The sequence below is a fragment of the Urtica dioica genome, chromosome 11 (genome assembly GCF_054948205.1).
Source record: "Urtica dioica subsp. dioica isolate 48M chromosome 11, U.dioica_male_clone48M_v1_H2, whole genome shotgun sequence".
NCBI classification, from domain to species: domain Eukaryota; kingdom Viridiplantae; phylum Streptophyta; class Magnoliopsida; order Rosales; family Urticaceae; genus Urtica; species Urtica dioica.
In genome coordinates, this window is record NC_142766.1 from 22,653,912 (window position 1) to 22,665,147 (window position 11,236).

The 11,236-nt window shown below is 37.2% G+C and overlaps 3 protein-coding genes and 1 long non-coding RNA gene across 4 annotated transcripts; 1 reads left to right on the forward strand and 3 right to left on the reverse strand.

Moving 5' to 3' along the window:
* The first annotated feature begins 2,028 nt into the window (after positions 1-2,028).
* RIC4 (ROP-interactive CRIB motif-containing protein 4) lies at positions 2,029-3,297 on the forward strand. Its single transcript, XM_089600874.1, has 3 exons — positions 2,029-2,270; positions 2,378-2,548; positions 2,940-3,297. Exons 1-3 carry the CDS (start codon positions 2,141-2,143, stop codon positions 3,212-3,214), a joined length of 576 nt encoding a protein of 191 aa, XP_089457000.1. The 5' UTR covers positions 2,029-2,140; the 3' UTR covers positions 3,215-3,297.
* A 1,749-nt stretch (positions 3,298-5,046) lies between these two features.
* Positions 5,047-6,177, reverse strand: PSAL (photosystem I subunit l). The gene is made up of 2 exons (XM_089630647.1): positions 5,858-6,177; positions 5,047-5,737 (listed from the first exon to the last, which is right to left on the reverse strand). Exons 1-2 carry the CDS (start codon positions 6,026-6,028, stop codon positions 5,246-5,248), a joined length of 663 nt encoding a protein of 220 aa, XP_089486773.1. The 5' UTR covers positions 6,029-6,177; the 3' UTR covers positions 5,047-5,245.
* Positions 6,039-8,723, reverse strand: LOC149382531 (putative F-box protein At3g17500). The gene is made up of 3 exons (XM_089601511.1): positions 8,653-8,723; positions 8,439-8,585; positions 6,039-8,175 (listed from the first exon to the last, which is right to left on the reverse strand). The coding sequence occupies exons 1-3, from the start codon at positions 8,721-8,723 to the stop codon at positions 6,750-6,752; spliced, it is 1,644 nt and encodes a 547-aa protein (XP_089457637.1). The 3' UTR covers positions 6,039-6,749.
* Positions 8,724-8,754: 31 nt separating this feature from the next.
* LOC149382532 (uncharacterized) lies at positions 8,755-9,243 on the reverse strand. Its single transcript, XR_016302009.1, has 3 exons — positions 9,187-9,243; positions 8,886-8,929; positions 8,755-8,803 (listed from the first exon to the last, which is right to left on the reverse strand). It is a non-coding gene; the product is annotated as an uncharacterized LOC149382532 (long non-coding RNA).
* Between the last annotated feature and the right edge of the window lie 1,993 nt (positions 9,244-11,236).

Consider the following 11,236-nt stretch of genomic DNA (forward strand, 5'->3'; position numbering starts at 1 on the left):
CTGCAGTTGTATATATAAGCGCTTTTTTTTTTTTTTTTTTTTTTTTTTATAGCATCCTTCAGGAGGTACTTTAGTTAACTGGTCTAATTTGAATTTGAGTTTTGATGTGTATCAGTCATTAACTAAAGAAAAATGAGTTATATTTGATAAAGTTGCCCTATTAATTACCAGCTAAGATTGAAAAAATAACTAAAACAAATCACTTTCAAAAAAATTTAAACTCCGCAAGAAACACTACTACTACACACACACAATAAAAAAATTCAAAACAAGCAACATGAAAGCTAAACAACATCTCAACGACAATGAAACAAAGAGAAAACGACATTTATTGCCCTATCTTGAGATCAGTAAGCTTCTACGTCCTTTCATCTTTTTTTTTTTCATAAAATTTTACACTAAAAATGGATATTGATTTAGAAACAAAAGTGGAATGAGATATAGATGCCTACCCCTCAAAAAAATGGGGCAATCTAGTCTATTTCCCATCAACAAAAGTAAATAATAAACGACATACGACGAAAATAGTCAAAAACGACTATAAACGAATAAAATATGAGGAGACGAGAAAGAGTGCCATCTTTGACCCGCACACCCTCGGCCAGAAAGTCGACGAAAAACGTGGGAATTTCGAAAACTTTAAATGTGGAAAGCTATGAGTTGTGACAGTCACATAGGCCTTCACTCTGGCCCAAAAAAGCCCAGCCCAGTGGGCAGTGGGTTTGGTTCACCCTTTGGATAATCCATCTTCCGGCTAATGGCTATGATTATATATTATTAAAATTAAAAAGATTATTATGAAATAGGAGAGAGACCTAACTCAACTAAAAGACATAGCAAGGTGAAGGTGTAGTGACCCCGTTATAAAATTAAAATAAAATTCCTCCTAATTTCTGTCTTATTATATTTTGTTAATCGATTTGTTTATCATAACATCACTTCACTTCACTTGCGTGTGTTGGGTGTGAACTTAAATAAGTTACAAGAAGAGAAGTTAGGTGTATATAATATATATATATATATATATATATATATATATATATATATATATATATATTAGTTCATCATCTATACACGTCCATTAATTCACCTCTTTCTAAGTAACTTAAATGGAAAATATAATGAGTTTGCAATCATCTACTTGAACTTGTGTTCCCTGAATATTTTTATTTCAACAAATTGACATCTATATTCTTCTTTTTCGACACCATAGATCTTTTCACTTTGGAATTGCGCACCTGATTTTCTACTCTCTCATTTTATACAAGATTTCTAGTGCGTGTGATCCTCGTAAATTATCAATTTTTAAGTCCACAATTTTTCTACTATGTATTAACATCTTATAACTGATCTCCGTATTCTTGCGTCAACCAAATAAAGTCCACATACTATTTTAATATCGCGTAGGCCACACGCTTGAGATTCTAATAAATATTTGTTTTTCGGCATAAACCTAATAGGCTACATGTGCCAAAAAAAAAAAAAATTTGTTAGATATTAATAGTGCAAAAAGAAAGGTCAATTTTCCACAACACTTAAAATTCAAGGACACGAATGAAAAGAAACCTAAAATATATATTACAAACTAAACATGAAAATAAAAAAAGAAATACAAAATCAAACAAAATGAAAGCTTTCTACACAAGAGAGGTTAGTGTAAAAGTGACCCTACCATAGAGAAACTTGAAAAGAGGAAAATGTCATGTTCTTTGTGAGTGAGATACACATAAAAAGCGAATCTAACTACCTTATACTTATACATAGGTTAATTTAGATTCAACTTCAGATAAATAGTGGGAGATCTCTATGAAATAGCAAGTTTAAAAAGTTGATTTTCTACGTCCAAGACATAACTCGTTACATATATAGTTAGTTGGATTTATGCATTCAAAATAAACATTCCTTCACATCTCTATCTGTACCTAACATGCTTGTATTGTAGATTGACTTTACACTCATTAAATCATTTTAGCTTGATGACAAAGCCAGGTTTCTTCTATATATTATGACAAACCAACTTCCACTTCTGAGTTTGTACTTTCATCAACCGCCATATCTTTTCCAATTATTTTAATTTTACATTACTTGCTATAGCTCTTTGCGATTTATATCTTTACGCTAAGAGAAAGAAAGAAAGAAAATGAGAGAAAAAATGGAAAGGCTTGTACTTCTTCCATTCTCCGTTGGCTGTGTTTCAGACTCAAGTATCGCCGTGGCTGTACGACAGTCGAGAAAATCCAAGGCTGACTCAAACCAAACTTTTTCCATGAGTCTCTCTCTCGATCTCGATCTCGGCTTCTCACGTGCATGCATGTTGTACGTACGTATAGCCTTATTTGTTTAGTCGTATCTTATTTATTTTGTTTTTGTCTGACAGAAACGAATAAGAACGGTGATCAAGAAGAGTACTTCCGTGATGATGAGAGCAATATATCCGGTGAAAGCAACAAGAGCTCGTTTAGGTCTATGTCTTCTCTTCCAAAGCCAAACATATCTACCGGTATTCATAGGCTCGTCAAGGGCTTCAAGACCTTCTCTCACTATTTTGGTACGTGCGTACGTATGTATGTGTATATATATACAATGACCTTCAATATATTTGTCATGTTCATACTGATCTCTTTTTACGTGGGATCACTAACATGTCCTTACAAATAAATCATTAAACAAATAGTTTAGTTTCTTATACCTAATCACAAATATTACTTTATATCAGGATTTAAATATAATATAAAATGTTCTTTAATTTTTTTGTTAATAACTTTTTATTTTCACCTAAGGAATTTCATATGCCTTGAGATTTTTTTTTCCCTTTCCAAACTAGTCCCTTCTGAAAATTTGCCCAGTAACCTTAGATAAACTTGTATTAGTTGTTATCATTCTACGTGGGATTCCTAGCGATGATCACACCAATAATAATAAAAAATTTATGATTATAGTGTACAAGGATGAAATGGAAGAGCTTGATGAGATGGAAATGGAGATGGAGATTGGGGGTCCCACGGACGTGAAGCACGTGACCCACATAGGCTGGGACGGCTCTTCGACGACCAACGAAGAAGCCCTAATGGGCTGGCAAAACCTCGTCTCATCTCCGGATTCGAACTCGATCCCTTGGAGGCCTTCTTTTGATTTGATGTCAATGGCTTCTCAAGTTGTACAGCCTGGTCAACCACACCTTCTTAATGCTTCTTCTGCTTTTGCCTCTTCTTGATTAGTTTTAGTATCATGTTATGTCGATCCATGCATGGCTGTTTTTAAGGGCTCTTTCGTATATAAAACTTGCATGATATATTGTTTTTTTTTTTTTTTTTTTTTTTTGTACTTCTTGTGTGGTGAGTGTTTAAAACTTTGAATGTTGATTTCTGTATTACGCTTGTGATTATATACTTAAGGGCGATATATGAAGTATATTTATATAACTTTTAGTCCTTTTCTTCAGACCATATATATCTGTTTTTGAAAAGTTGGCACCTTCTTTTTTTTTTTTTTTACGTAAACATAAGTGGGCGAAATTAAGTGGCCTTATTATTTAATAATCATCATGAAGTCAATTAGGCTTCAGCAACAAAATTTGTGGATCCCAATTCCCACACACGAGATTCTTGATTATTTCGTGCTTATTTTTAGTCATTTGCTAGCATTTTACCCAAAAATACAGGGTCATGCAGGTACAACAATTGGCTAAAATTGACAACATAATTATATAAATAGGTACCATAAAGAAAACAACAATTTGTCACTGATTTGACTCAGAGAGCTTCCTCTTCCACTGATATGTCCGGATAAATCGCGACCAAGGCCATGATTGTTGAATTGACTTGCTCTGTTTACACTTTCACAAGCGAAGCTTCCTTTATTGAATTTCATCATTGACTATCTTATTGCTTATCTAACCATGAAAATTGGAATTTTGAATTGAGTTCAAGGCTTCAAGAATAAAGCGAACTTCTTGAAGATTTAGGTCAGATTTATCACAACCGATTGATACTCATGTCATAATCCTCCTAGTATATAAAGAATCAATTCATCGTCTGACACAGTTTGATCATCTACGAGATTCTTCATTTACTAATCTCCATTTCTTCCTCGTTTGAAGTTGAAATTTTAAATACATTGAGCGTGCCGTGTCGATTTTAAGTGCTCGAGTGTATATACCAAACCTCTTATACACTTATGCAAAAATCAACAAGACCTAGTACTGCTTCAGAGACATATGGGAAATGCCGACTCGTGAGAAATTGACCGTATTTATTCCGATTTTGCAATTCTAGATTCGGCGCTCAACTAGGTGGTTGATTTGTATGAGGTGAGAAAGAATCAAGGAATTGAACTAGATCCTTCAAATCCATGGGCTCAAAAATGTTTCTGGCCGAAGTGTATAAAGTGAGTGGATTCAAATGGATCGAAGCCGCGTCTTTTCATTTTAGACACGGACCAACATACGCAAACCGATTCGCGTCTGTTTTGAAAATAGACGCCGTTGAAGATCAGTCCTATAACTTCATCACAGACTCAAATGTACATCTACTGCGGACCGTTGGATCATCCTACAGACGTTACTTCCTGCGCAAGGCATCGACGGCTGAGATTGATCGCGTGTTGTATATAAAGAGGAGAACGAAGAGGAGTCTGTTGTAATTTCATTCTGTCATAGTTAGTTGGGAAAAAAACTCTTGGGAAACACAATAGAGTGATCTTTGTAAGGGAAAACAAAAGTGGGAAATTGTGCGTGAGAGAGAGTGTAAAAGAACTTGATAGTGATCGTGATTTTCATTGCTGGATGTAGGCACATTGCCGAACCAGGGTAATTTCGGTGTCGTGTTGTTTTGATTGGTTTTATCTCGTTTCTGGTTTGCTTGAACACGAAGAAACCTAGGGTTTGTGTTTGTGATCGAGCGGGAATTACTACAGACGCGATTTTGTCAATGTCTAAAAGCTCATTTTGTCCCAGTGAACATGATCATTGACAGAACTTGAATTCACCATTGTAAGAGAAGAAAAATCCTCACAATTTACCTACTCTGATACCATGCAAGTGATGAGTAGAGAGAAAAAGGAAAACTGTACTGAAACGATCTCAGCTGAATTGTGTTACAAGCCCAGCTTATATACACGCTGGTATCAATAAAAAGCCATAGCTGAGTCACATATATAGATTGAGACGGCAAAAGGCAATAAACCAAAGGAGAATATCACACACACACACACACACTAGAACAACAAACAATGAAGAAGTGTGTCTCTATTTGACGTAGTAAGGAAGGTCAAGCACATAGAGAAGGAAATAAGCCCAGTAGACCCCGGAGATTCCGCCAAAGAAGAAGCCTCCGGTGAACTTGGCCCAGCCCTCGGCGGTCTGGAGCTGATCGGGCTGCTTTTTCCGGCCGGTGAGAGTCAAGTCCGGCGCGGTGGAAGGCTCGCCTTCTTTGAAGGACGCGACGCCGTACATGGTCATGCAAATGCTGAGGATGACCACGAGCCCGGCCGCGGCCAGCGACCCCGCCGTGCCGGCGATCTCGGTGTTCCTCAGCGGGCCCGCCTTCACAAACGGGCCCACCAGGAGGTACCCGTGGGCCAGCCCCACCTCCACTCCGCGGAGGAGCGGGTTCACCGCCGTCCTGTACGCCGGCAGGTTCGACAGGTACCACGCCACCAACGGGCTCGACGTGACCGGAGTCTCGAGACTCCCGATGAATGGATCGCCGTTTATCGGCTGAATCACTTGGTATGTGGGCTGAAATATAAATATAGAATCTTTTTTTGTATTATATCCTATTGGTTTTGGTAATAGGTTTGTAAAATGCATATTATTAAGTTTGGTGGTAGAAATCTAATATGATATGATATGATATACCTTGTCGGATTGGATAGCTTTGACAGTGAATGAAGAGGGTGTTCTTGTTGAGCGGTAAGTCCTGAGAGAAGAGGAAGAGAGGCCTTTTGGAGAGACGAGAGCTCTTGAGAGCTGTGAAGAAGTGAAGTTAGACTTGAGCTGGCTCACCATTGGCGATGTTGCTGAGGCCATATTGCCTGTGTTTCCTTTTTTTTTTCTTTTTTTTTTTTCCGGATTTCGTTTGTGTTGTGTGTCAAGAATCTAAAAAAAAATGTTGTTGCAGTGCAAAGAATGTAATTTTGTGATAAAAGAGAGGTTAAGTTTTGTCCATGGAAATGGTGGCTGTGCTAGTCCACTCACTCTAGGATCTCTTTGGATCAAGTGTAATCGAAAACGTTATCTAGATTTTGTCTACGTGTCATATATCTAGATTTTTTTTTTTTTTTATCAAGTATTCACAGATCACAACTAGTGTTAGAAGAATAAATTTAAACAAACTCTGTTTGAGCTCTGAGGTACCGATGCTCTTGTGTCCATTATTGATTCACCAATTTAGCGGAGCAAAAAAAAAAAAAATCACAGCTATTTGATTTTAAATTATTAATTTATAATAATAAAATGTTCAGAACTACAGACATCAAAACCTGCTACAACAATTAAATTAGAAGACAATAATAGAGAGATGATAAGGAAACGATTTGGAATCCATATATAGCTTCCAAAAAAACACACCTGTTCTTTGAATTTTTCAAGGTCAACTATTGAATCACAGAATTCTCTCAAGTACAGAAGAAATTTGAAAACTGAATTTACACAAGTGTCTATCATTAGCAATAGAATAAAAACTTGCTACAATAATAAACTCAGAACACAACATACGGCTTATAGATAGATACAGAAGTACATATAGCCTTTAGGGAAAGGGTTGTTTGCAATAAGAACCCATGGCTTCCCAAAACACACCAACCCAAAACTGGACCTTCATTTTCTTGGCATCTTCTTTCATGGTTGCAAGATCCGGATACACTGAAACCAAACTGGGTACATAGTCGTAGGGTATGCCTATATTCCTACCTGGCACTGTAGAAAATAGTCGGCGACAACGAGCAACGCCGGTTCCAAAGTCGTACATTACGAGGCCCCCATTATGATCATTCACAAAAAACCGATCCTGCGAAACTCCACATAGATTCCTAGACTTTAGTTTAAAAGAATTAAGAAGAAGCAATGTGTTTGTTGTTGTGGGGCCTAAAATGAACTGAACTCGATGGGCGTTTCCATCTAGAAAAGCAAGGGAATCCCGTTCCCACTTGACAAGAAACTGGAAGTTCCACCTACAGGGAACGCCTAGTACGTCCATAACCCCGAACTCGTCATCGTTGAGATCAAACCACAAAACGCACAATCTTGGCGGAGAAACATTAGCAAGGATCACCAACCAGTATAAACGAGTGTGAAGCAATACGGATTTGAAGCTATCTTGTGTCAGCTTGCATCCCGGCAGTACTTTCTCCGATACTCGCCAGCAACCGGTGTTCCTGCTAAAGACCTCGAACGATAATCCCAACGGCGACGCCACCGAAAGATTCGAAACTCGAACCACCTTGTAGTCGTCGTGGGATTGGTCGAAACCGAAACCAAACACTGGAAAGTCACGAACGTAAATACTCGGGGTAACTAAGTGCGGTAGGTGTGCATCCCTGGCTTGTCCCGTCTCCGGGTTCCACAACATTATCGCCTGCTTGGGATAGTTGATTTCCACTAGCGGCCTCACGCGATAGAGCTTGTCTCGTAGCATCAGGCACACCAACCCGTTGCAGCTTCCCACGACATAGCTCGTAAAATACCTCCCGACACATCTCTTCTCTGCTATCCCAACGTCCATAATCTCGGCCTTGTCGTCCACAAACAACATGCGGTGACGAGGGTATTCGTTTAACATTATGATCGACAGTCTTTCGGTGTTTTGGGAACGTCGCAAATGGTTAGATATGAAGCTTGAGTCGGAGGCGATGCAATGCCTCCACCCTTTACAAACCGCTTTAAACTTGCACAAAGATCCGCCGGGCAGTCTCGGCAATATTTCTTCGACCACAAAATCATCGACTAACCAGCGATACTCATCCTCGTCGTCTCTTCTTTGCCTCTTTACCGACACTACCTCATCACCACCACCACCACCAACATAGGCCTTCACACGATTACCAGCCGCAGAGAGCATATGTCTCTTCTCCATTTCTTGATTCTTCCGAAACATAGACATTGAATCTGTAGCCTCATTCTCCACATACTCAGTCAACCTCGCCAGCTCAGCATCATCCCTAGCTTTAACTCTTCCACTGGGGAGCAAACAAGATACAAAAGGAAAAATAGTACAAAATAACAATTTGAAACTTATTGATTAGCAAAATAGCCAAAGTTTCAACTTTTTAGTTATCACTTATTGATTACTATAAACAATTTATGACAAACCCTGACTATTTTGCAAATTCATATTTTTATATTGACTATTTAGCTACATCACCCAACACAAAATTGTCGACACGCAAAAAAAAAGGACATCTTATATCACATCCACACAAAGACAATAATTAATGCTTACACTCTTGCAATGAAATTCTTGAGCGACACAGCGGCGCTTCTATAGTGCGGAAGGAAATAACCAAGCTCTAGGTCGCAGCGGCAGCTCACCAAACAAAGAGTAATGCCATTGAAAGAGAAACATTCCGGAGATAGGACAACCCGAAAACTGCCCAAAATTCACATGTCATGACTAAAATAATTCACTTAAGACGAGAATCACAATCAGTTTTTACCACATCCCGAACACCAGAAATTCCTCTTCAGCAGCAAACTCGCCAGCGACAGCCTTCCAAAGGAAAAACATATGTCTCAGGTCAGTTTCGAACAATCTACGGAGCAAGCTGTGAAAGCTGGTCGCAAGCAGTTTATGCACTCATAGACTTCCTAGAACATCAACATCATTAAATAAATTAGAAAAATAATTAAAATTAAAGATTAAATATTATAATAGAGGAGATGGGCGTACCAATCTCTCTTCCAGCATTTTTAAAAATTGGTAGCTTCACTGTTCTGTAAACACAATAAAATTAAAAAAAAAAAAAAAAAAAAAAAAAAAAACAGATTTTTAATCATCAGAAATAAACAATGGGAAAGTCTCTAACTTTATTCATATCCATACAAACTCTGTTGAACCAAGAACTTCAAATATCAACCCAATACACTAATCAATAACAAAAGATCCCGAAACCCTAAATCAACGAATTTGAGGTTAAATTTTTAGAATCCTACTTTTCCATAATCAATTTCTATCAAGGTTTTGCCTTTACGTCGATATGAAGATGAACACACGGTTCTTGTCTCTTCTTCTCCTTCACCAATTCACTCAAGAAACCAACTAACCCAAAAAATACTCCATACCATTTCTCTCTCAGTCGCTCGTCTCTCAGAACCCAATGATATTTAATTTTGAATTATGTGTTTCGTTTAACCCATTTCAATTTGGAAATCGTATCACATGTATAATAGTTTCAAGTTTCAACTAATTGGTGGATGTATACTATTTTTAGAAATTAAGAGATATGTGAATACCACTAGTTGTTCAAATTTTAGAAGATTACCGATTTTATTCTTATGTAGTAATTGTCAATTGTATTGAAGATTTACCTCCGATCCTGTGTTATTATATTGAAGATTTCCCTCCATCCTCATTTATTCTTGCGTAAACCTCAATACCTTCTTTTTAAAATGAATTCTTTAAATAATGATTTGTTTTTTATTCCACAAATAACGATTTATTTTTTAAAGTCACCTATTTAAGGAGTTTCTATCCGAAAATAAGGTAATGGTATGATATTTTCTATATTATTTACCCTCACCTCTTGACGGATTGGGCTAATCTGGCTGCCACCTGCTTAGTCGAGTGTCCCTTAATGGGATGGGGGGCCGTGAGTCATGAAACTTTATAAAAACTAAAAGTGATAACTATGACATCTTCAATACTTTTAGACCAAAATCCAATATGTCAAAATTAATCCAGAAGTATAATTTTTTTTATAATTTTTTTTGTACAAAACTACCCTAAATGAAATATCATTTTTCTTTCACGTCTGCCTAATTTATTTACATGATCGACATTATGATTTGTTTTTTTTTAAACCTGAAAAAATCTGAAGAAAACAAATATATTCAAGCAAACCAAACGAAAAATCAACAACTACATATCCGAAATCAATCTCGAGAACAAGAGCTACTCGTTTGTGGCCAACAGCTTGAACCGGATGTGCCTCGGTGGCTCCATGGACTAGAACATGGTCTCCGTTGCCGCTCTGGTCCTCTGCAAGGGCTCTTGGGTCGACCTCTTCTCCGTCGTCAAGTCCTTCCTTCCTTTTTTGCTCGTCCTCGCTCTCGGCCTCTTCATGGTGGGCACGCCTTTCTTGATCGGACTTCTCTCTTTTCCCCTCCTCTTGTTGGCTTGGTTTCTTGTAGGAAATTATTGCTTTCATACCCTCTTTGATTGCTAATCTCTCTTTTTTTTATGTAGTTACTTACCTTGATCTCGAACATTTTGTTTTTAGAGAACTGATATGTAATACCGCCAACAGCGCATCAGCGTAGGGAAAACATAGATACCTTGATCTCGAACATTTTGTTTTTAGAGAACATTTTTGTTGTTTTTATGTAGTTACCTTGATCTTGAATATTTATAGATAGTACAAGGAGGAGAGTTACTCAAATACAGCATTTAAAGATTAATATCTCAGCATTTTCAAACCTTTCATGCATCTCAAACTTTTTCAAATTTTAAGGCGGCAGGAAGACTATGAACTAATAAAAAAAATAAGTAAGTTTAAATTTAGATTCAACTTCAGATAAATAGTGGGAGATCTCTATGAAATAGCAAGTTTAAAAAGTTGATTTTCTACGTCCAAGACATAACTCGTTACATATATAGTTAGTTGGATAAGAGCTCTTTTAGGTCTTTGTCGTCTCTTCCAAAGCCAAACATATCTACCGGTATTCATAGGCTCGTCAACGGCTTCAAGACCTTCTCTCGCTATTTTGGTACGTGCGTATATATGTGTAGTGTATGTATATACAATGACCTTCAATATTTTTGTCAGTTCATATTCTCTTTTTACGTGGATCATGTCCTTACAAATAGATCATTAAACAAATAGTTAAGTTTCTTATACCTAATCACAAATATTACTTTATCAGGATATAGAGAGTTGAAAAGGAAACGATTTGGAGTCCATGGCACACCTGTTCTTTTGAATTTTTCAAGGTCAACTATTGAATCACAGAATTCTCTCAAGTACAGAAGAAATTTGAAAACAGAATTTACTCAAGTGTCTATCATTAGCAATAGAATAAAAA